The 25,398-nt window shown below is 46.2% G+C and overlaps 1 protein-coding gene across 5 annotated transcripts in view; it reads left to right on the plus strand.

Moving 5' to 3' along the window:
- Window positions 1–25,398, plus strand: part of AGAP1 (ArfGAP with GTPase domain, ankyrin repeat and PH domain 1) — a 506,008-nt gene that overhangs the window by 241,164 nt on the left and 239,446 nt on the right. For all 5 annotated transcript variants that reach the window (XM_059393776.1, XM_059393772.1, XM_059393773.1 and 2 more), the window contains exons 7-9: window positions 5,304–5,431; window positions 6,593–6,748; window positions 13,115–13,207. In XM_059393776.1, coding sequence (XP_059249759.1) covers window positions 5,304–5,431; window positions 6,593–6,748; window positions 13,115–13,207 — 377 coding nt within the window. The remainder of the gene's footprint in view (window positions 1–5,303; window positions 5,432–6,592; window positions 6,749–13,114; window positions 13,208–25,398) is intronic.

Below are 25,398 nucleotides of genomic sequence, written 5' to 3' on the forward strand. Positions count from 1 at the left end.
GGGGGGGGGGGGGGGGGGGGGGGGGGGGGGGGGGGGGGGCGGTGCACGGAGGTAAAGGGAAGCTGAGGAGGGCTGTTTGGAAGCACCCAGGCATGAAGAGCCAGTGCAGGGGGCTGAGCACCAGACGTTCCGGCTAGAGGAGGCAACTGGAAGTCAGTGTCAGGGAAGCAAAAATGAGTCAGGAAAGGAGGGAACCATCAGCCATGGCAAATGCTGCCCAGAGGTCAAGTGAGATGATGGCCTCTAGTCAGTCACCAGTGGCCTTGGCAGTGGCAGGCTCCACCCTGGGGGTGGCGATGGTCAGGAGTGCCATGGTCAGAAGAACAGAGGAACAGTCCAGAGAGTCCCCTGCTGGTAGAGGGCTGACTGGAAACAGAGGTTGGCCAACAGTTGGATGGTACCAGGGTCGGCTGAGCATCTCCTGGGTGCCAGTCACCAAGCTGCCTCTCTTACCCATTACCCAGATAGAATGTGAAGATTATAGAGAAAGTTAGGGTACAAAGCAAAAGGATACATAGTCCCTGTTCTGGAAGAGGTAGAATCTTATGGGGAGGCAAATGGGAAAATCTATTCTGTTGCCACATGGCATTGTTGCCCCCATGGCAGAGCCACACTGATGGCACCTGAATCCTACTTCTGCCCCCAGTGCCCCGTCTGCTCTGTCGACCTCGTCTGTGGCACCGGGAGCTGTGCGGGTGAAGTGAGTTGCTAGATGGGACTGTGTGGCCCAGATGTAAGCCACAACAACAAGGAGGGTACAGACTCGGGGGAGGCAGGAGAGGCAGGCCTGACTCCCACTGTCACCAGACGTGTTCTTTCCCTTGTTCAGTGCAAATGAATTAAAAAATAAGGTCAGAGCAGAAATTGGGCATCACACCAGGGTTTAATGAAGTCTTATTTGGGAATGATGAGAGAATCTTATTTTTATCACTAATTAAAGGGGGCTGTTTACAATAGGAAATCTTGTTTGTAGAGCAAGGAAATATACAACTCACTTTCCTTGTTGCTGAAGTTTTTGAATAAACTTCTTTTTAGGGACACCTGGTGTGCTCAGATTTTAAGCATCTGCCTTTGGCTCAGGTCATGATCCCAGGGTCCTGGGATTGAGCCCCTGTGTCAGGCTTCCTGCTCAGCAGGAAGCCTGCTTCTCCCTCTCCCATTCCCGTTTGTATTCCCTCTCTCACTGTCTCTTTTCTCTCTGTCAAATAAATAAATAAGATCTTTAAAAATAAATAAGTAAATAATAAACTTCTTTTTAATGAAAGGATGGAAATAAGTATATGAAAGTATAATTGAGTGTGGTTTAAAAAAATCATCTCAAAGTCATCACTTACATCAAGTAAGGGCACCACCAGCCCCCTAGAAGTCCCTTATGCCCTGATTATAGATAGATCTTTTATCTGTTATCCAAATAAATTTCCCAATTATGGAGGAAGTACCTTTTAAAACAGCATGGAGCATTAGTACAAAATATACGGACACTAATGAAATTGTTTAGCAGTGTTGGGTAAAAGAGCAAACATTTCCGTATGTGGTGATGACAGCATTTAGGACTTAGGTGTAGTTCATGTCACCAACACTGAGAAAACAGCACCTCCCAATGATAACGATTCCAGATTCTTAGCTCAAGTGATTGGGTTTGTGTTATTCATTTATTCACATCCATGTATTTTTTAAGACATGTAAGAGGGGCACCTGGGTGGCCCAGTGGGTTAAAGCCTCTGCCTTCAGCTCAGGTCATGATCCCAGAGCCCTGGGATCGAGCCCCGTATCGGGCTTTCTGCTCTGCGGAGAGCCTGCTTCCCCCTCTCTCTCTGCCTACTTGTGATCTCTGTCAAATAAGTAAATAAAATCTTAAAAAAAAAAAAGACATGTAAGATACTTCACTTGTTGAATGAGCAAATGTAGACAAAAACTTGATAGTTAAAAACTGCCCAGCCCCTATAATCTGGGGTAATACTGATGTTTTAAGTCTGTTAACATTCCAGTGTTATAAACATCATGAGTAGTTAATGATTGTAACTCAGGAGAACAGTTCCTCCCTCTGGCATCCCACTGCCTGTGAGTTGTTGGGGAGGGAGATTCATCCATCTGTCCCACCATCTGTCCATCCCTCTCTCCCTCCCTCCATTCCTCCCTTCCTCTGTCTCTCCTTTCCTTCCCTCCCTCCCTCCATTCCAGCTACCCTGGGGCTGGCTCCTGTAAGTTCACTTGCTTTAGCAAAGTCATCCGAGGGACGGACCATGACAGTATCTCAGCAGGCAGTAGTCACGCTAGCCTTTGCACACCCGAACGATTCACCTTGGAAGGTGTTGAAGTGAAGTACACAGAGACTCCACCTCTCAGGTCACATTGTTGGGGCATTCAGCAAGTAACAACGGTGACACTTAACCAGAGGGGAGACACTGGTTTTCACTTTGGCGGGGAGGATGGCCACACCTTACCAGACAGTCACTTTGCCTTCTCTTTCCTGTCTTTCTCTTCTTATTCTTGAGTCACATGCTTTCATTGCTCATCATTAGGTTTTCCTAACTTTAATGGGTTATCCTACGGCTCTAAAGCAGTCTAATTTTTTTGTTCATTTGTTTTGAAGATTATTTATATCTTTTATTTGAGAGAGGGAACTTGTCCAGGGGAGTGGCAGAGGGCGAGGGAGAGCATCTTTTTTTTTTTTTTTTTTAAATAAAGATTTTTTATTTATTTATCAGAGAGAGGGTGGGGAGAGAGCGAGCACAGGCAGACAGAATGGCAGGCAGAGGGAGAAGCAGACTCCCTGCTCAGCAAGGAGCCCGATGTGGGACTCGATCCCAGGACACTGGGATCATGACCTGAGCCGAAGGCAGCTGCTTAACCAACTGAGCCACCCAGGCGTCCCGAGGGAGAGCATCTTAAGCAGACTCCATGCCCAGCACGGAGCCCAGCCGTCTATATATTTTACAACACAATATCTATAAATCATTTCCTTTTGCCAATTGTTTATCGAGGCAGGAAGACAAAAGTTATGGGGGAGATGGGAAAATGGAATGAATATGAGTAAAAGTTCTAGTAAAGTAAAAGATGCAACAGAAGTTCTCACTTTGGTTTATGTAAATAATGTGGTAGAACAATTAGAAAAATTTTAGTACTTAACAGGCACCATATGCTTCATACAGCTGTCACTTGGGGAGAAGCCTCGGTGTAAAAACGTTATTTTTGGCCATGAGCTCACTCCCTCCAGCCTCCAACCAGAAGAGGTGGAATGGAATGCTCATTTGCACTTGGAGTTTCATAAAATGAGGATTTTATCTTATTTTTTAAAAGATTTTATTTATTTTACACAGAGAGATCTCAAGTAGGCAGAGAGGCAGGCAGGCAGAGAGAGAGGGGGAAGCAGGCTCCCCACTGAGCAAAGAGCCTGATGCAGGGCTTGATCCTAGGACCCTGAGATCATGGCCTGAGTCAAAGGCAGACACTTAACCAACTGAGCCATCCAGGCACCCCAAAATGAGGATTTTATAACACATTTGGCTTGTCTTGGAAAGTTTCTCAGATCTTCCCTTCGTGTAGAAAACAACTGTAGAAAACGCTTACACAGAGCTCTCTGGACAGCTTAGCTGCATTCCGTTCGGGCTCTGCGTGCTCTCTGCAGGCTTAAAGATTCTAGCCTGCGTGGTCATCCTGTGGTACAGTGACTCTGAGGCTGGGAGTAAAACAAAAATGCCTCTGCACTGCTCATCAAAACCCCCTTTCACTACCTCCTCAGAAAAAAAAAAAAAAGAAGTACTTTGGCAGTCACCCTGACAGTCGTGACTTTTGGTCTTTGGATTTCACTTCACCTGCATGACCCATGTTTTGCAGCTTTTGGAAGCTGAGCTTAGATTTTATTTCCGAGTTCACATAATGATTTTTAAAATGTTCTGATATACGTCTTCAAAGACCCCAGATCGATACGCCAATGGTTTTGAAATGACAGAATGCTGCGATATTCCTCTGTAATTTAAACATGATTAGCTGATGAAGCTTGTGATCAATACACTGCGGGAAGATAAATTAATTGATATCATCCTTTCGGGATAAGAGGCCCATTGGAGGCGGGATGTAACTAATGAAGCTGCTGCTTCATCTCTGAGAGCCATTTTTTACACCCTGCATTTTCGCTTCATCATATTTACATGATCATTCATTTATAGGAAAGCCATAAGCTGTGGACAGACCAGTTCCCTATTAAAATTTTGTTCATTTAGAAAAGAAACCACGGACACTGTGTGTGCTCCTTTAGTGTTAACAGCCTATCGCTGGGGATGACGGTGTGTTCCTTGGCACAGGCATCTTTAAAAATAGCAGCTCTCGGGACTGAGACAAGGATTGAACACCACTGAACTTCATTACAGCTTGTCCCCAAAGACACACATCTATTCAAACAAAAGCTGCAGTTCTTCTGCAGTGACACCTATTGGTGTGGGAAGAGTTTTCTTATTGTGGACTTCCTTTCCAATTAAAGGCAGCATGCTTTATCAGCGAGCCCATTTGCCAAGAGAAGTTATGGCTGGTTGAATTTAGATTTGTATTGATTAAGATAAACTTCCAATGTGTGTAGTAATGTATTTAAATAAAGTCTTTGATATAATTACATGTCCTTGGCTATAATTCTATGCAGTAGCTTATAAAGTTAAGAGTGATTCTTTAGGCTATGCAAAAAATAGATTTTTGATTTTCAAGGGGGAGAGGTTAGTCAAATAACCTTGTCTCATTTAGGATTATTTTTGCTGCAAGTAACAGGAAAAAATTCATAACATTAGAATAATTTCAATAGGACAGGTGTGTATTTTTTATTGTTTTGTTTGATGGTCAAGGCTGCTGAGGTGGTCTGGGCAGGGCTACCAAGGCTGGAGCTGGAGGGCCAGCTCCCTCTGTCTTGTGCCCCACTACATGTGGCTTCTGTCCCTAATATGGCTGCAGAGGCTACAGCTTACATCTGTATTTTCAGCAGCAAGAAAGGAAAAGGTGGAAGGAAGAAATGGGCCAAGGGCAGCCCTTTCAAGGAAAATTCCTGGAAGCTGCTGCATGAGCCCTCTCAAGAGTCATCCCCCTGCCAGCACTTGCCTATGTGGCCGCACTTAGCGAGGTTGCAGGAGAACAAGGAGGAGAAGGCTCTGGGAAATGCTATCTTTATTCTAGTGGTCCTGTGCCCAGCCCAGAGGTGGGAGCTCTATTACTGCAGAGGAAGGAAGTAGTGGATTGTGGGGACAGCTGGTGGTCTCTGCCACATTCCCTATATTTGGAAACCAGCCTCAAATGAATTCCTCTTGTCTCCCATCCACCAGTTGCTCAGAAGATTGTGGCCACGAGGAAGAAGCAGCAGCTGTCCATCGGGCCCTGCAAGTCGCTGCCCAACTCCCCCAGCCACTCGTCCGTCTGTTCGGCACAGGTGTCCGCTGTGCACATAAGCCAGGTACGTGGGGTGGAAAGGCACAGCAGAACCGGGGAGCAAGCCGGTCCCAAGGGTACTCTTAGCCATTTCTATGCTAGATATCTTATTTTTTCCTTTTCCACTTTATAAATAACAGCATGTTGGTAATTCACTGCACATTTCCTTGAGAAACTGCTGTGGCCAAGTGGATTTTATGGGAATCATTCTTCAGTGTTTCCATCTTCGTGCTGTCTGTGTTGTGAGGCATGCTGGTATGGGCAGAGGCTCCAGGTGTGCGTTGTGCTCTTTGCTTTTGATTTAAATTACCCTGCGTTGGTCCTGGTTCTGGTGTGCTCATGGGTTGAACAACTGCGGGTAAACCTCAGTGGCTAATCCCACTATATGCTTAAATTTGGTAGCACACCTCAACTATAATTACCATCTCCCTTGGTTACATCTTTCCAGAGTAATATTCTGGCAAATTAATTACTTGAAAGCAAACAAAGTAATTTTCACTTTGAAGAACCAAACCCATAGTCTGCTAAGGAAACCATTGACTTGGTTTGCCTGTGTGTGTTTTTAACTAATATTTCTTGGGCAGGTGTTATATTTGGACTTTTTTAAAAGGCTACAGGGTTTGGTATGCCACTTCCATTTTCCTTGGGGAAGTCAGTAAGTGATGGATTTACGGTAAGGGCCTATGAAGGTAGACTCAAGGATGTGGATGTCTCCACTGTAGGCATCTCATTTTCTGTGAATCTTTAAATGTCTTTGAAAGTATTCGAATTTTCATAGTGTGCATTGGGTTCTTTCAAGACAAACAGCATTTTTTCTGCATCTGGTCTAGAGCCATGGAGTCTTAGGGCCCATTTAGTTCAGCCAACCCCTGATCTTTCAGAGGAAATAGAACATAATTACATTTTAATCCCCCTTCCCATTTTCAAATCAAATAACAGAGACCTCTCTTTCTCAAGTCACTTTTCTTAGGAAAAAGTACTTTATGAGATGACTGGTATAGTCTACAATGAGGCCATGTTCTACTCGATGCCAATCAACTAGCTGGGTCAGAGAAGCTATCCCACCTGTCATGCAGGCCTCTCTTCAGTGTAACTTGCTAACTTGTGGCTTACGACCCTGCAAAGGTGGTGACATTAGGTTCCTGGAGCGTGTCATTAGTAAAACCTTCGTTTTCCATTGTTTCAGACAAGTAACGGAGGCGGGAGTTTAAGCGACTACTCTTCCTCCGTCCCGTCGACGCCAAGCACCAGCCAGAAGGAACTGCGAATCGACGTCCCTCCCACTGCTAACACACCAACACCTGTCCGGAAGCAGTCCAAGCGCCGCTCCAATCTCTTCACCGTGAGTGTCTGCCCCAGAAGCTTGAGTGAAGAACGTCAATCACTATGCATCGATTAGCTGCTGGATGGTTTAGTGTTACTTGTAGAATCCAGACTTAGTTAATGAGACTAGCACTGATTTCTTTGAAGGTCTAACAAAATTACAAGAAGCAAGGGTTTGGGCACTGAGGAAAATGTGAATTTCTCTGTGTGCAAGGAGTTCAGATACATGTGTCAAAATGAAGAGTGAGGGGCTGTACAAGGGTATTTATTATCTCGTGGTTGTCCCAGTCTCTAGCGACAGACTTGTCACTCTGGGTATGAGATGACAAAACTGTGCCAGAATCCCCAGACGTGGGCCTCTAACCTTCCCTGTGGGATGCATCAGCGACTTTGGTGTACGGAACCGTCCCTTCTCGGGCTGGGGCTTCTGAGGATTTATCACGGGGGTGGAGGGGTGGGGGTGGCTTCATCCCCAGGAGGCTCTTCATTGGACTTTTCTTCAGAGTTATTTGTGGAGCATTTTAAACCTGAGGATCATCTCCATGGGCTTAGGTTTATGAACTCAGAATCTGTAGGTGAGCCCCAGGCATGTGCAGTTTTTAAAAGCTCCCTTGGGCAATGGGGACACAGAGAAAACCCCTAAATCAGCGAGGAGGCAAAAGCACTCCCACCACATCCCTTCCTGTGCACCCAGCAGACATATCCAGTCAATCGTGAGAGGCTCTGCAGCTGACCCTAGAGCTGCAGGCAGAACTGCTGGCTTGTGACTGGAGTCGTTTGACCTCAGAAGAACGTTTTCCCTCCCGAGACCAGGTGTGTGCATCATAAGTATATCATTTCAGCCAGTGCTTTTGCTCCCTGGGGACACCTGGCAGTTTCTGGAGAAATTCTGAGTTGTTACAACTGGGAGCCAGGTGGAGTCATGGGTAGCACCTGAGGTTGCTGCTAAGTATTGTACAAGCCCAGGTCAGCAGTACAGCACACAGTCATGTGGTGCCCTGTTTTAAACCATTGGACTTCTCATTTTGGGTGATTACCGCTGACTTAGATGCATATGAGTCCAGGATTTCATGTCTTGAACTAAGGGGGGCTCTGCAGGGGTGGCTGGGAGCCTCAGCTGACCTGTTGCCTTATTCAGAGACAGCATTTCTGATGTTGCATGCAGCTGCCAAGCCTGGTAGACACCCATGCCTTTCCTACCATGTTTGAGGCAGTCTTCCTATTGGAGAGTTGTAATTGCCAAGATCTGCTTTCGACAGACCGTCCCCTTTCCTTTGCTGCCTACCCTCTGCCACGTCAGTTCTGACGGACGCTGTTGCTGTGAGTGCAGGGTAAGGAGCAGACAGACCAGACCCAGACCCCAGCCTCCTGGGGTCTCTGCTTAGCCCCCCTGGGCCGGAAGTGGCAGCATTCTCTGTGAGTCGTGCTGCTGGAAGAATCTCCCGAGGGGTGAGGGGTCTTAGTGGCATGGATTTCAATTTTGTGTCTCTACCCTTGCAGCTGTGAAAAGAATTATGACAGTGCTAATAAGCAAAAGCAGTTGTAGGACTGTGTGACCCACTGGGAGGGTGGTGTTCAGCCTTCTACAATATGCAGGGGAATGCATGATTTGGTTATAAACTCCTCTGTGATATAAGAGGCTTTCTTATGAAATGTTTCACACGCCAAGAATTAACAGCAGTTCCCAGTGCGCCCAATACTGGCAGCACTTGGCATCACCCAGGCCAGGGGAGAAAGAACATGCAGGCTCACCACACTTTCCAGGGGCTGCATGTACTGGTCATCAGCTTTGGTTTCCATTCTAAGGAAGAGGTGAGAAGCCAGGAAGTCTCTTTAAAAATAGGGCTGTTTGGAAAGACAGCTGTAGCATATACCCATTCCTACTCTTTAAAGAGTAGCTCTGGAATTGGAATGTACCAGAAAACATTATCCTGGACCCTGCCTACTAGGTAATCATGACAACCCAGGTTGCATACAAAGGAGAAACTTTAAGGCAGGTGGAATCAAAAATATTAAGAACTCTGTTAATATATACTTCCTTTCCCACTACTGTCTGCGGAGACTGGTTTTTCTGTCTGTCAGGAATATTTCTTGCCAGAGTCAACCCACATTCAAGACAAAGTGTTTTTGGAGAAGAAGGAGGGGCCGGAGAAGAACAGAAGTGAGGCATGAGGCCTTCCCCTCCTTCTCCAGGCCAAGCACAAGTGTGCATGCAGCATGCGGCGTCCAAGAAGAGACGAGGGCCCCCCAGCAGCCCAGACTGGGCTGGGCGGGTGCGGAGCCAATAAAAACTCATCCTTACGGTTTCTGAAAATCTCCATTAATTATGTCGTAATTAATGTGTCTAATAGTGGAAAAGCCTCCCTGTGAACCTGTACATAATCACTCCTTACTCTCTTTCCCTTTCAATGTTGGAAAACAGCTGGAGTAAACCATTTTAGAAATTTCAGTCTAGCCATGCAGCAGTTCTTAAAGGGAACAGAAATTTGGGGTTGTGAAGGAAGCAAACACTGCAATGGATTTACATCATGGCATTTAAGGAAAAAGGTTAAAATCCCAGGGCGTGACCCAGGTGTTGATGTTGAACAAAATGGTGATGGTGCTGGTGATGGTGACTTGTGGGTATTTTTAAGTTCAAGATCTTAGAAATAGGAACTCCACTAGATGTCAGTGTCATCCAAGGAATGAGAAGAGGCAAATTAGTTTTGAAATTGTAGCAATTAAGAAACTAAATTCTCATTATTACCAGTTTGCATCTACTCTTAAATATGTAAAATTCATAGACTCTTCATCTCTGGCAGTTGTTTGTAATTATTGGCTTAAATTGGGGAAACGTGTATTTATTCAAAAGCATCTAGTAGGAGGACACATGTGCCCTCGGCCGAACAATCTTAGTGAGTAAAATTCCATGCAGACTGCGGCTGTACCACCCCAGTGAAGGAGCGCTATCCACCTTATTTATTAGACCGTCATAAAGAGGCCAGAGTTAATTAAGTAGTACACACATCATTTTTCAAATACCACGCTTATAAATTTTATAAAGTAGACCTGTAATGTACCACTCTGAGCTCAGATTTTGCAGTCCCAGATGTTTATTTGCATATACACAGGTTTTTAGACAGAAATCATATGCACTCTGAACAAATTATAGTAAACTTCACATTGCTCCCCTAGTAGCAAATTGTTATATTTGTAGTAGGAATTAATCAAAAGCTTAGTTATATCTTACTTTGCTCTTTTCTTTGAAAAAAATCATTGTTTTAAGAAAAATTTTAAAAGACTATGTCCATTCCATTTTTGGTTTTGTAACCAAAACCAAAGTGGGTTCTTAGGACAATTAATTTAGTGTAGTTGTTCTAATGTACATGTGGTTAAAATGTTTTATTAGAAAATATTTTTATGCAGAGGTAGGAGTAAAAAACATAGGCATGTACTTACGTGGGGCTCATCAAATGCACACATTTTGCTGCGCCTGCCAGGACTTTAAGAAATAGCACATCTTGGGTAAAAGTTGAAGCCCTGCAGGTGTGCCTCCTAAATATACGCCTGCCCAGTTCCCTGCTGGAGGATCAGCATCATCTTGAATTTGGTGTTTATCATCCATCTGCACATCTTAAATTCACTCTAGTACATGTCCATCACTGGCACTGCCTTGCTGCTTTTCGTATTTAAAATAACAGTGTCCTTACACGATCCTTCTAAAAGCTCCCCATCCTGCCCGCCGACACCAGTTAACGGTGCCCAGCATACCCACAAAGCATACTGTGAAAAGACCCCTAGAAACCCACTGTAAAAATGAGGCATTGAAGTTGATGGTGCAAACAGCAGCATGTGTGTTTTGTCTGCTGTGGAGGGGAGCGTGGGTCCTGTCACAATGTGTCCTAGTCAAAAGGCTCACTGTGGGTTGGAAGGGGGAAAGCAGGCTTCTGTGTGATAGCGTGGGCTCCTGGCAGCATTGCTTCCTGTCCCTGGATGCAGATAGTTGATGGGGTGTCCCTCCGTGGCTTCTTGCATCACATGAGGAAAGGTGAATATTGGTGCAAAGAGGGAGGTGATGACGAGACTATCTTTAGCCTTTCTTTCTTCACATTCGGGGCTGGCAAGGATGACGGCCTCTCCAAGGGCTCACCGCTGACCCCTGTGCCGAGCATGGTTGACCCTTGTTAGCTTCCGGTTGTGCGTGTCTGGCTGGGCCCTGCACACTGTTACTTGTGATACGCGCAGCTGGTGCCCAGAGCCTCTTTGTACGGGAGGATTTCACGGAGCAGTTTCAGCGCGAAGGGTGTGTTGTGGCCATGCAGTCTCCGGGCCAGCAGAAGACTCGGGAGAGCTCCCTGCAGATGCTTGTGTGCCCAGGCGTCTGTCTCCGCACAGTTGTTGGGTGCCCATTGCTTTGGCAGCCACACAGCCTGGGGGCGGGGGGAAGTAATCGTGGGGCGGGGCTGCAGCAGACCCTTCTGCCCAGCAGCTGGTCAGAGCCTTAGAGTAATCGGGATTCTCTGTGCCATTTTGGTGGTGAAGTCTTCCTAACTTCCGGGGTCATTCATAGCAGCGTGCGTGATCGGACAGAGATGGGTTTTCTGGCAGCCTGCTCCCCTGGAATCTGGGCATCCGGCTTGGAGCACAGAGGGACTAGGGGGACAGATGTGCTGCCTTGAGGAAGATGTTAATTTTTTTTATGTTTGTTTTGTTAATTATTCTGGTTAACAGAGAATAATGAAGGTGGATTTTCAAATTTGGAAATTTGAATGAGCTCTGTTGATTTAAAAAAAAAATTTTTTTTTTAAAAATTATCATCGGGAGCTTTGAATCTTCTTTTACAAATGGAAACCTCAAGTGCCAACCTGCCTGTGGACTAAGAATAAAGATACAGCAAAAGGAGACTCGAGAGTCATTTCATAGCTCTAACTGAACATTACTAATTAAAGAATTAATTAAAGAGAAAAGTGAGCCCCTAGCCTGTAGCTGAAATTCATGACAAGGAATCAGTATTTCCTATTTCCTCCCGGCCCAAATGGACAAACTCTGTCTTAGTTTTTCTGCAACTTTCGATTTGTTGCTTTTTCACTTCCCGTTACCTCATTCCAGGCTTTTCTACGACCTTAAAGAAAAAAAGCACACAGTGCCTAGCACATAGTAGGTTTTCAGTAAATGTCGGCTTCCACAGTCATCAAAGGGTCCTGTTTCCTAATGAGCACACGTGCTCTTCAAAGTGCCACATCTGAGTTTACATCCTAGGGAGTTTTCTCACACCCGGTGACACTGCCCCTTTTAATATTAGAAAAAAAAACCTGGCTGCTCTCACACCCCTTTGAAACTGGATTTCATTAGCTCTTCGCTGCACAACGGACACCACGAAGTCTGTTCATTTCATATATCATCTCAGATTTGAAAAGCACATGAAAATATTTCTCCATTTTCAATATTGCGTGAGTAATGTTCCCATTGAAAAGTAATGGAGTGAAGTTGTCACTTGTCAGCACAGTTATTAAGGAGGACGAGTTTCAGATCTTTCTCTCATAATAAAATAAATCTGTCAGAAAATCATTGTGCTCACACTTCCTCATGCCATCCGGAGAAGGAGGCTGAGCTGTGGTGCTCCTTCCACTTGCCGAAGTCGCCTGCGCTCAGGGTTGTGGCTTCCCTGAGCGGCACGGGGCCACCTGCCCAATCCCAAGCTGGTCACACAGTGTCAGCAATGCCGCCCAGGAGACGGTTCTGCAAACTTAGCAGACAGAACTGCTCATTTTTCCCCAAGCACTGATGTGTTGTCAAAAAAGAGGTCTTCAACTTTGTTTCCCCTTTGTTATTTTTTGTGGTGTGGTGTGGTAACAGTAGTTAGACTTTGCTGCTTTCTAACTGTCCAGAAGCAGTTAAAAAAAAGAAGTTCACGGCACCTTGATATGAATGAAGAGTGCACTATTAAATTGCTCTGCTCTGTCGTTCGTAGAATTTCAAAATCCTCCTTCAGACATTAACTCAACATACACATTCACGTGGTAGGTTCCCCCAACAAGCCGCAAGGAGGCCTTTTCTCCTCGGCTGGATTAGCTGCAGCCCCAGAAAGCGCTTTCCTGTTGGGCGTTACTTTCCTATACGGTCCGTTGGTTTCTACTGATTGAATTTTGAGCTCTGTAAAAAATGAATTAAAAGGGAATTTGGCGGAGGAAAAGTAGGGGGCAAAGTTTGGAGAATTCTCTGTAAAATGATGGGTTGGTGGGAGCGAAGTATTCAACAGCCCGCTGTTTGGGCTTGTGTGTGCTTGCGCCTGCGTTGTCCACGGCTTCTGGGTGTGGGAGCGAAGAAACCGTCCGGGGAAGGGCAGGCCTGCAGATCCACGAGCCACAGCCCTTACCCAGATGCTAACTTTATTTTTGCTTTGCAGTCTCGGAAAGGGAGTGACCCAGACAAAGAGAAAAAAGGCCTGGAGAGCCGCGCGGACAGCATCGGGAGCGGTCGAGCCATCCCAATTAAACAGGTACGCCGCTTCCCCCTTTTTCCCTTCCTGGAGCTGGAGACACACCTCGGCTCTCCTTGCTATGATGCCGGCTCGTGCACCAAGGTTTGTTTGATGTGCTCTGTTGATGAATGTAGAAGTCACTCACTTGACATCAATTAGAAGAGGTTCCTGTGTGTATTAAAATAGGATCATTAGAATAAGAAGAGGGAAAAATGTGACAACAGATCTAATGAAGTGCAGTCTGCCCGCTGCATATGGAGTGTGTTTCGAGGCTGAGCTGGCTTCAAAGGCTGCCTTTGTAGCTCGGCTTTGATTGGGCCGCGGGCCGCCAGTCGACAGGGGTAAATCAGATCGCCGTACAAGAGCCCCTTGTGATCACAGGAATAGCCCGATGTGGCCCTAATTTGCTCTCGCAGACGGACATCTGAACACTGTTTCAGGCTGGTTTGTAACAACGAGGCAATTAGTTGTGATAATCATAGCCGGTGTGTCAGCTGCGCGCTCTTGTTTGTAATTTGCTAATGAAGGAATTGTAACTTTGATTAGGTTCAGTTTCATTTAGACCTTATTATATAAAGGAACATTTACAGCTGTAATGTGGGGCCTTAATTAAACTTCCTCATTACACAACAGGACTTGAATTCAAGCATTTGTTTTGGCCTATGTCGCTAGCCTGGAATAGGTTTTCATTAGCCCAGAAACCGGGTACCAAATTACTTTATGTCTCAAGTAAAATGGAAATTCACGTGACATATTTTGCTATTATAGTTCCAGAGAAAATAAAAATAAAGACTTCGACCCAGCACTGTGGCTCCTGGTAATAGCATCTTTTACTTTGTGAAAGAAGTCCAATTGATTTAGAGTGCATTCTGCTTGAGAGAGGGGGAAAAAAATCTGCAGGCAGGATAATAGCTCTTCCTCTTATGAACATGGCTGTAACCACTTTGTTCCTCTGGGGGATTGCTCTTTGCCAGCCTCTTCCACGGGCACTCCATTTCCTGTGCCCTTCCACAACTCCGGTTGGCTCCGGCCACCCCTCCAGAGGGCAGAAGTCAGTGCACAAATACAACTTTACCATCTGAAACAAGCAGGAAGGCCGCGTTAGCTGGGGGCCAGGCAGCCTCAGCGTAGACAGGTGAAAACAGGTCGGTTGGGGCCTGAGCCGGGACTCTGGAAACATTCAGTACCCAGGCCACGAATGTGTGGCCAGACTCTGGGCACCATTGAGAAGAATCCTCTTCCCTCCCCTTTGCTGGCGGGCAGTGTCTTCTTCACGCTCTAAAATGGTTTTGTTACTGTCGAGGTCCACACTCGTCGTTGCTCATTCTTTTCTTTGTATGCTTTTATTTAGACACTGAGCTGTCTACAGGAGGTGATTTTAATGCGTGATTTTTCTGTTGATTTTGTTCCAAGTAGGATTATGAAACTCCTTTTCATATCATTTAACTCCTTTTCTCTCATTTAAAAAATGAGTCCTGAGACTTTTCCTTTTGGGAATATTAAAACTTAATTCTCAACCATTTCCTTGATTCACGCTTCTTGTCTGTTGGGGGGTGCCGTCCTCCACACGGGCTGGGCAGGCCCCTGGCGTAATTGGAACCTTCACTCAATTTGTACCCTGCTCAACTGCAGAGGGGGCCCGCCGTACAGACTAGATTTTCAATCTGTGTGCTGATTGGAGTTGACCATCAAGCGTAAAATGAGTATTATCTAGTCTTTGGAAGCCTTTCAGTTGTGAATGTTCTAAATAATGTCGTCGAAATCTAAATCATGGTCTGATTTCCCGATGAGTCATGGTTCAAGAGCGTGCACAGATCCTTGTCCCTCATGGCTGCCCAGGGCAGCTCCTTCCTAGAAGTACACACCTGTCAGATCAGAGTCCCCCTGTGGCAGAACCTTCCAGGCCTCAGATTTCTCTTCTGTGAAATGGGCCCTGGATGATAATCAGAGCCCCTTGAAACACCAGGATGTGGAGATTCCAGAGAGAATTTTTTAAAATTCCAGCAAAACTGGATTTTCCAGTTAGTCATGCTCAGGGCACCTTTGTTGGAGCCTGTCTTTAGGTCACAGGGACTGATGTGGGTTTATAGCTGGTCCTACAGATTTATCTCACATGCCTGTGTGTGCTGTGTTTGTAAAGGATTCGAGATCATTAGAGACTGTCTGAATTCCTAACCCTTCCTGCACAATGACTTCAGCAAGCAGAAATGAGGAGCAAGACTGCAGAGGAAGGAGCCAGGTGCTGGCATGTTCTTTATAGGTGCTCGCCAGACCTCTTGTCGAGGGAACGAACAGTTAGATGAGTCCTTAATATTGGTTAAGTGCTCATATAGTGTCCCCTTGAACCCCCCACACCGCCACAGGTGTGGCTGTACTATCCTTGCTTTAAATGAAACCCCGGGCAGGGTGAGCACTCCCGACCAGGCCACTTAGAGAAGTGATGGGGCCAGGATCCAGACACCAGCCCCTCGCCCCTGTGCTTGTGCTTTCTCCATGGCTGGTTGGGGGAAAGCCTTCGGAAAGCTCAGAAAGCAAAGTTATGTGTTTTAAGTAAAACAGGTGAGCCCTGACCTCAGACAAATACCTTCCACCTATGTAGAAGAAACGTCCAAGACGGTCCCCACATTTGTCTGGGGACTACACCACCACGTGCTCCAGGCATGGAATGTCTCCCTTTCCCCTGCCATGGTTTCATTTGCTCTCCCACCCTTCTCCCCAGTGCAGGCCCTTGGCCTTGCCACACAGCCATGTTCAAGACTTGGTCTGGGCATGGGAGCCCCATATCCCGGCTTGTAGGCCAGTCACCCCATGGCAAAGAAACCGTCCTGGAATCTCGGTGACCGCCATGGGGCTGGTGATGGTGACGGGTTTAGGACCAGCTAGTTGTTTTTTTTTTTTTTTATAAAAAAACTCCATACAGGAATCTTGTAGCAGCTGGTTTAGGGTACGAGCAAGGTGGTCTTCACCACGCTATGCCACTAGACTCGCATTTGTCCAGATTGTGTTCCAGTGGATAATTTTAATCACACTTTGCTCACATTCTACAGCTCGTTCATTTTGAGAACAGAGGCCTCTTCCCCCAGTGTGGGAGCTAGCTGGAGCATGCTGGACAAGGATTTCATCTCTTCCCCTTTCCCCCCAGTTAAAGATTCTTCATCAAGAGTATGACTGATTTTCTGCAAAATAACTTCATTTTTCGAACCTGCACCCATTTCTTTTTTTTGTCCTTTCTGGGACCTTAGAGGAGAAGAGGAGAATTGGGTCAGAGGGGTCCTAGTTTTCCTTGTTTTTTTTTTTTTTTAACTAATAAGATAAGGTCTGTTCGAATAAAAATTAAAAAGCAAAGCAAGAAAAATAAAAAAAAAAGCCAGAGGCCCGGCTCAGCGGCGAGTGGGCTTGTCACGTATTAATTTTTCATTGCTGTGGAGAGTTGTACATACATAATCACTTGATTGCAGTGGGAGTTAGGGAGCTCCTATGGTGTCATTTGCATAAATCTTGTTAAGTCAATGGCAGTTAATGAAGTACAAATGAGCCCGGAGAAGGTGACATGCAAATCGTGGGTGGCAGATGGGAGGTCTGTTTGGGGGACGGCAGCTGTGTGCTCTCCTTTCTTTCTTTCCCTTTGGCATTTTTTAATCTCTATATTATAGTACGGATACACAGCCTCAGCCCTGGCCTCTCCCCCTCCCGGCAGACTCCAGGCCAGAGCCTGGCCTCTTCCCACCCCTGCCGCGCTCACTGTGCAGAAACAGACCTGATGGCCTCACCTCACCTCCCGCTTCCTAACAAGCACTGGGGTGTTTTTGAATCTTTGAAATCTTGGTCCGCTTGTCTTATCATGCTTCCGTCATTGAGAATACATATTTCACTTGGTGAGGCAAACATGCGAGCTTGGAGAGAGTATATTGTCTCCTGCAGGACTTCGAAGAATGAGAGTAAGAAACACTGTCTTTGTTTCATCATACTTCCATATGGGAGTCTGGTGTTCCCCCTGAGACAGGCCAGTGGTGTCTACCCAGCATTACCCACCTTCGCATGTGTGCTGTGGGCCTGGGGGGCAGCGGGCCTCGTGGGGCTGGTCAGGAACGAGAGGCTCTGGAGGTGGATGGGCATCCTTAAGGTCAGGCTGCGGCAGATCAGTGCCCCTGCCGATCAGTGCAGATCCCTCGGGCGGGCCCCCTCAGGCCTGTCTCAGTCATCTCTTGGGGTCCCTTGCCTGCTGGTTTGCGTTTTTAAGCTCCAAGTGCCATCAGGCCTCACCATGAACTTTTAGAGATTTATGGGCAAAACATCTACTTCCTGCTTTCAGAAGTTGGAGTTATTGTTTTTTTTTTTTTTTAATCTGTTTCATCAACTGGATTTTTTGAGAGAAACTGGTCTCTGTGGACTTTGAAGAGAGGCAGGCAGAGAGGCATGTGTGGGCAGCCTGTGCCTGGCAGCCGCTGTCCTGCTCACACAGGAGTTGCCAGGCCATTGGTCCTCGCTCTGTGAGTCCAGCTGAGCACTTTCCCCGGTGTGTGGGCCTGCGAGATAGCGCCATAGGCCGAGATCAGCACAGGTTTGGGATGGGTGCCCCAGGGATACATCGAAGCCATGAATTGTCCTCCAAACACCTGACTTTAAATCTTAATTTTGACCTTGAAGCTGGATATCATGGTCCCCTCGGGAGGAGAGCACTTTTCAACAGCCACCTGAAGCCACCAGGAAACCCTCCCCAAGCTCTCGTGGAAGGGCTGACCTGCATGGAACTTTCTGGTAGCACTCTGCCACAGGGCCTGGGAACCGTTTGAAGCCCTGTGTGGTTTTGATTCTCAGCTGAGTAGAAAGAAGCAATTGTCAATTAAGTGAAAGGCACCTCTGGAGTTAATCCTTTTGGCCAGCCTGCTGCAGGCCACTGACCCGTGTTGTCTGGTACCTGGGATCGGCCTGAGGGGGTGGATTGTGTGGTGCTGGCAGAATAAAAGCCACCTAATGATGCTCACTTTAACTTCTCCAAGTTTGACACCAGTCACAGTTGGTCGATCAGCTGCCGGCCAGTGCTCTTGTGCAGGAAGCAAAATTGAAGAGTGGGCTGAAACTTCTGGGGGGTTTGGAAGAGAGAGAGAGTGGCCGTACTCTTCCTCCCGGGAGTGCAGCAGAAGCCACCCAGGTCCATCCCGCCACATGTGTGGCGTCTGCAAGGCGTCAGTGCTGCGGCTCCTATCTGTCAGGCCTGACCACAGAGGGACCAAGGTGAGCAAGAGGCGGCCCTGAGAATCTGCTGTTCACCCATGTGGCAAATCAGCTCTGCCCGGGCATCGGGGGCCCATTTAGTTCCCCAGAAGCAGATAATTTACTGACGTGGACCCCAGTGCCCTGAAAGCTAATTTACCTCACTTGGGTGAACAACTCCCTGAGAGTGTTGCATCTGGCCTGGTTCACGACAGACTCAGCCAATTACAATTATTAATTTAATGGGTCAGGTGGGTGCATCACATGCTTTTAATTTGACTCCTCAAATACCAGACTGTCATTGGAAAAACCACTCCGACTCTCTGGATGCCTGGGTAGGAATTGACCACCATCCATCTTGGACCAACGAGGACACACACCCCACCACCCCCAGACCCCTTTGGCTGTACGGGTGGACGACAGAGTGGTCTAAACAAAAATGCCTAAAAAGGTTATGTTAACTGAAATACAGAACCCATCATTTAAATATAAATATGCAAATTAATTTAAAATGTGACTCCCCTTAGTACCGGGGGCTGCAGGGGGTGACACAGAGCAGTGTGTGCACTCAGGTGCTTGGTACACCGTAAACTGCCGTGCAGACATGATGTGTCCTCTGTGGATCCATAATCCAGGAGCTGGGATAATAACTGACTAAGTGATTCATTTCAGTAAAATGTTGTTTATTTTCTTGAAAAGTTCAGCAGTGATGGTGAAGCCCAATTCCCCACGAGCTCAGCAGTGCAAGTTCATGCACAAATAGAGGAAAGTTCCCCAAAGCCAGCACTGGCATGAATCACCAGAGTTTATTTTTGTCCAGATGAATGAAGAGGGTTTTTTTCCCGGTGTTATTTCCTATCAGACACGATCAGCTTGGAACAGTCGTGTGCTCTTCCTGCACAGCTGTGCTCTGGGAACCCTGCTAGGGCTCAGAAGAGTCTACGAGCCAGCCAGGGCCCAGACCCCACCCTGTGTCCTCCAGGACTGGGGAGGACAAATGTTGGAATAGAGCTGTGTGGCAGGGGTCCTGGGAGCCCCAGGAGCTAAGGAACAGTAGATTCTCCTGAGCTGGAAAGGTGTGGGGTGAGCAGGGAAAGGGAAGTGGAGGTGGGGGGCAGGCGGAAGCGGCTGCCGGAGGCAGGTGGGAAGGACCGGTGCTGAAAGAGGGTGTGAGGAGGGCAGCCTGGAAAGGCTGGGGTGTCCCATGGCCAAAGGGTCTGGTCGGCCTTGAGTGGGTGTTGGGAAGGTAGTTGGTTTCCCAGAGTCATTCGGGGGTGAGGGGGTGCGCCATGCCATGTCTCCACAACTTGGCAGTTTGGGGTTATGAGACTGAGGACAGTCTAGAGCTAGGGGCACCAGCTCCCCAAGGGACAGTGCCTGCTTCGGGGCAGTGTCTCTGAGGACCAGAGGAGCCTTTCCTTTGGAGAGCAGCCCTTGGCCACTGTTCTCCCTAATCAGAGGGTTTCTTCCCTCCTGCTGCTTTATCCCCTAGGGGTAATTACAATCCCTCAGAGTATCAGCAGTTGCCAACACTTCCTGTTTATGCACCAGAGATTGTCTCGCATTTAGCAGATGAGGAAGGGAGGGTTCAAGGAGAAGGCCGCTTGCCCAGCGTCACACAGCACATCCATGGCGAGAGCTGTCCTAACAACCGCAGACCAGGGCCTTCGGCAACATTGGTTTCTAGAGACTGGAAGTCTAGGCTCAAGACATTAGCAGGAGCAGTTTCCGATGAGGACTCCCCCTGGCTTGGTGTGGCTGCCTTCCCACTCTGCCCTCACATGGCTTCTCAGTGGAATGGGTCCTGGCATCTATTCCTCTCTTCCCCACCACCAGTCATCTTGGAGGAGGGCCCTGCCCTTCTGACCTCAGTTCACCTTAGTTACTTCTTTAAGAGCCCTGTCTCCAAGTATGGTCACACTGGGAGTGAGGGCTCCAGCATCTGGATTTGGGGGGCACGTAATTCAGCCTGTAATGTGGGACTGATTAATAACAGAGCTGGGGCACAAGGTTGAGTGTGTGTGTGACCATAAGGGACACCTGCTGCTGTCTCTCCTGTAACAGTCTTCTGCCTTAGGCCTTCTGGACATTACAAGTTAAGACCACTGTGTTCCTGTGCACATGTTTGAGAATTGAAAGAACCTACTTTGGGAGTTTGAAAAAACTCCATGTACTGGTTAATAAACATGCAATAGTCAAAATATTCTGATTTGAAGGTTTTGACCTAAATCCTCTTAAGTTGCAATAAATCGAGAATTTGAAGTAAGCCTGTGGGAACACATCCTTTCACGAAGCCTGGAGCATCCTCTCTGTGCAGCACATTTTATAAGTTAGGGCAGTGGAGACCCTTTAGGTCAGTTCTAAAATGAAAAGCTGCAATAATCTATGATTTCAGTGGGCCCTTTCCCATGCAAAGGTGGCTCCTCAGGACTGTGGGCACGTGTCAGGCCTATAGCTGGAATGGCCAGGAAAAGCATGTTTATTCAGCAAGTGCCTACAGTCCTGGGGTTCATCCTGTACATGTCTTCCCTTCTAGCCTTCCAGAAAAGCAAAAGCAAAAAAAAAAAATCCATTGTGTCCACAAATTACTTAACCTGTCACTGTGGTAAAGGCACAGTGCAGTGTTTTATCAGTTTATTGCAGGTAGAGGAGAAGACATCCAGAGAATACATGTCATAATTGAAGGAGAGATGTGGCAGGAGCACAGGGACCTCACCATGAAGGTGATGAGGGGCCATAAGGCTGCACTCATGGGCCACAGGTTTGCAGATACTACCTACAAACCAAAGTCTACCAAGACGCCTGAGAAAATCATAGCACATCACAACCTCATTTCACTTCTGCTCCATCAAGCTGTTCCCAATGGAGGACTCTTCTTTTTCCATGTGTAAGAACATAGAACATGGATTAGGACCTCTCCCAAGCTGGCTTTTGTCCTTTGTTTATAGGAAGTTTAGAAAATGAGTGAGCGCCTCTCCTCCTGCAGGAAGAATCACACTGGCTGTTAAAAACAGCAGCAGTGGAACTCTGGGGGCGTTTGGCTGCTGGAACGGACCCTTTTCCAAAAAATGGAGATGGGCCCCCAGCTTAACCAGCTTTACTTGTGCCCCGGGCATCCCGGGTGCTCTTTGGCCCCTGTGTAGGCCCTCTGCCCTCAGCGGGCTTGTACCTGGTGCTTGCTCCAGAGCCTTTAGCCCAGAGTTCTAGAGAAGATGACTTTGTGAGTCTTTCAAGTCCCTGTTTCAGGAAAGACATCAGACCATGATGCTTTGGGTCTTTTTGTTATTGTTGTTGTTGTTGTTTTAAGATTTTATTTGAGAGAGAAAGAGAGAGCACAAGCAGGGGGAGCAGCAGAGGGAGAAGCAGGCTCCCTGATGAGCAGGGAGCCTGATGCAGGTCTCAGTCCCAGGACCCTGGGATCATGACGTGAGCTGAAGGCAGTCATTTAACCAACTGAGCCACCCAGGTGCCCCCAGACAGTGATGCTTTTATCAGATAATTTTGAGTAGCAAAAACATCCTTTCCTTCCAGCATCTCACAAGGGGACTTATTTCCAACTGACTTACTGATGGCCAGGTCTTCAAATTTTTGGTATCAAAGCTGATGCTATTATAACATGTAGATATTTGGTGAAATTATATAAAATGGGCATGGGAAGGGCTCGGGCATGGGAAGTATGTTCCTAGTTAGACCCTTTTATGAAGTACCTAATAGCATAAGTATGTTTATAGACTGGGAAAAGAGACACATTTAAAAGAAAAAATACTACTAACTCCTCAGGGCCTTCCCAAACCTTGTCTTCCCCAGTTCAGGGAGACCTACACCCCACTGTACTTACTTGCTCACATTTCCATCTGCTTAAAAAGTCTGCACAATGAACCAGATGGTGATTGTGTTGTATTTATCATAGCAGTGCTGGCCCCTCTTTCCTTGGTGCCTGTTGTGCATTGGTTACTATTAGATGCTTCAATCCTACAACCTTATTTAATTCTCTGCCAAGCTAGGGCACAACGTCTGCCAATGGGAGACGGGAAATCCAGGGTTCAGTGGGATTAAGTCCTCCAGCAGATGAGGTTCCCACACTAACCAGTGTCAGAGCTGGGATTCAAATGGAAGAGTCTTAGTGTGTTTCTAGAAAAGTCTTCCATGCCCCATTCCCCGATTTTATCCATGCTTACAATGGCCATCTTTTCCACACCACATCAAAAATCATGTAAATGGTGTCTTCTCCTTGTGGGGTTCCATGTGCCCTGTGGGGCCATCCTCAACAGCCCTGTGCTGTCTGGCACCCGGACTGACCGTAGTACCAACGTGGCAGTGTCCTCACAGCCCAGAGATTGACCAGACAGCCAGAGCTGTCTCATGAGAGATTTTGACCTGAACTAGCCACATGGGGCATGTGTGGCTCCTAGCTCTGGCTGATACTGGTCCCTTTAATCTGTGCTTGTCATAATCTTCCTGTCTTTGGGGCCCAAGTCAAATGCCTTCTGTTCCAGAAAAATCTTACCTTGTCCTCAAATAGGTGTGGTGTCTTTCCCCTTCTCCCTTCCCAGGACATTCCATCAAGTCTTGGGATCCTGCTGCCATCTTGTCTGACGCTCATCAGCACGTGCGTCCTTCGTGCATCCACATCCCCACTGCCATGTGCTCTCACGCTCCTGGAGGGATGCTCGCTGGCAGAGCTCCTCCCCTGCTGTGTCAAGTAGGGAGGCAAGCAGTGGTCATAGATGAAGTAGTGTTATATTTTGAAAAATGGAATAAATTTTAATTCGGTGTTCTTTACACTGAACTCTATTTCATGTACATAGAATACTGTATTTAGGTAAAAGAGAAGAGGTACATTTTTTAACTGTCAAAGAATCAAACCGTCGTCCGTGACCAAAATCATTTGTGAAAACTTCTAAAACTTCTCTACTTTTCAATATTTGTACATTAGAAATTACATTTAAGTAAATATCTTCACTATGTAACTTTGTTTATAAGAATTGTTTCATGTCAAACCTACAAATTTTAGAAACAGTGGGCTATTTTTATAATTGCCAGATTTTTACCCCATTCTTCATTCTGTATCAGCCAGAGCCTTTGTGATTGTGATTAGTGCTAAAAACAGGAGTATGTGTGTTCTCAAAGTTATTTTGGAAAAATGATTGATACTGTTTTTAATATACATTAAATTTTATGGAAATTTATAAATCTATCTGCTACATAGATATTATATTGCTGGGGCTATAAGTGACCTAGAAGAGAAGGTTTGGAAATGAAAAACTACAGGAAGCAAATAAGCATGGGTGGGTATTTGGTTTTTCTTGTGAGTGTCTAAAAAGCTTTGGAAACTTAAAACAATTAGAAATCATTTTATACTTAGGTTTGTAACTCACAAAGCATGATAGAATCCTTTTGGCAAAAGTTAGTTTAAAAAGAAAGTTCTAGAAATGGATTGCTATGTCACTAAAAGTTGGCCTGGTGTTCTTGGAGGGTATAAAAAATTTTACTCACTTTTCCCCATTAATCTCTCTGCTAGAAATTTACCCCAAAGGAATAATTAACAAGACAAAATTTTTAAGTATACAGAAATGTTCATAGCAGAATTATTTATAATATCAAAATCCTGAAAACTACTGATGTCCAACAAGCAAGGAATTAAATTAGTGATGGTCATTAAATAGTGCTAAGATCGGTAACCTCTAGAACTTTCATTTTGGAGACTATTTAGAGGTGTGAAAAGTGTTTATAAAACAGAGAAAGCATAAAACTATAATCAGTACATGAAAATAATTGTATATTTGGTTTAAAATTGGATGAACAGGAACACAAGATATGAGGTAAGGCTTAAAGAAGAGCTTTAATACTTTTGACTCTCTTTAATATTTCTTGTGAAATAATTTTGCAAAAGCTACAGAGCCAGCGAGAGCTCCACGTGCCCCATGCCCAGCTCCCTCGCAACACCAGCTGCTCTCTCGAGCTCAGTGCAGCGATGGCAGCCACAACACCTCAGCCATAAACCTCATTCCAACTCCATCTCCCAGTTCAGCCCAGGGTCCCTGCATGCGTGGGGGTCACTTCGTCCCCCTTGGTCACCTCCACCCTGAGACTGCTCTGTGGTCTGTCTTACCCTGACTTTAATGCTGTTTGAGGAATGCTGCAGGAACCCTGCAGAACGGAGTGCCCCTCAGTGTACACTGCCTGCTGTTGGTTCCTCGGTTGAGGTGATGCATTTGGGGCTGGAGAACCACAGGGCTGTTTTGTTCTTCTTGGTGCCCTCAGCAGGGGGGCACATGGTGGTGGTGTATCTTATCCTTGGTAGCTTTGACTGTGGCCATTTGGTTCACATGGGGGGTCTGCCTGGTTTCCTCTGTTGGAAGGGATTATTTTTCCCTTTGATGACAATGAATTGATGAATACCTTGGGGGAAATACTTAGAAACTATGCTGATAGTCTGTAAAAATATTTTTAATGATATAAATTGTATTCGATAAGTAGGTTTTAAAAAATGAAGACAATTTCCTTCTGATAAATGTGCATTGTCTTGAATAAAATGCCCTGGGTGCCGTGTGCACATCTGTGAGTGTGTATGTGTGTGTGTGTGTGTGTGTGTGTGTAGGTATAGCAAAGCTAAATTTCCCTTCCTTTATACTGAGTGAATTAGAAGTCTAAATACCACGAAATGCCTCTCCTATTCAAGGAAATTTCAAGAGCAATAGTTACATGTGTGCTAGTACTTTTAAATACTTATTGGCCTTTTAGTAGTATCTACAATGCAAAAATATTTTACAGCCTGAAAGGACCACTAATATTGTCCCAGTGTTCTTTTTTTCTTTCTTAATTTCTATTTTTAAAATTTTTATTTAAATTGGATTTAGCTAACATATAGTATATTATTAGTTTCAGGGGTAGATGCTGTGGTTCCTCAGTTGCATACAACACCCTATGCTCATTTGCATCAAGTGCCCTCCTTAATGCCCAGTCACCCAGTTACCCCATCCCCCGACCCCCTC

This window comes from Mustela nigripes, chromosome 3, assembly GCF_022355385.1.
Source record: "Mustela nigripes isolate SB6536 chromosome 3, MUSNIG.SB6536, whole genome shotgun sequence".
Lineage (NCBI taxonomy): Eukaryota > Metazoa > Chordata > Mammalia > Carnivora > Mustelidae > Mustela > Mustela nigripes.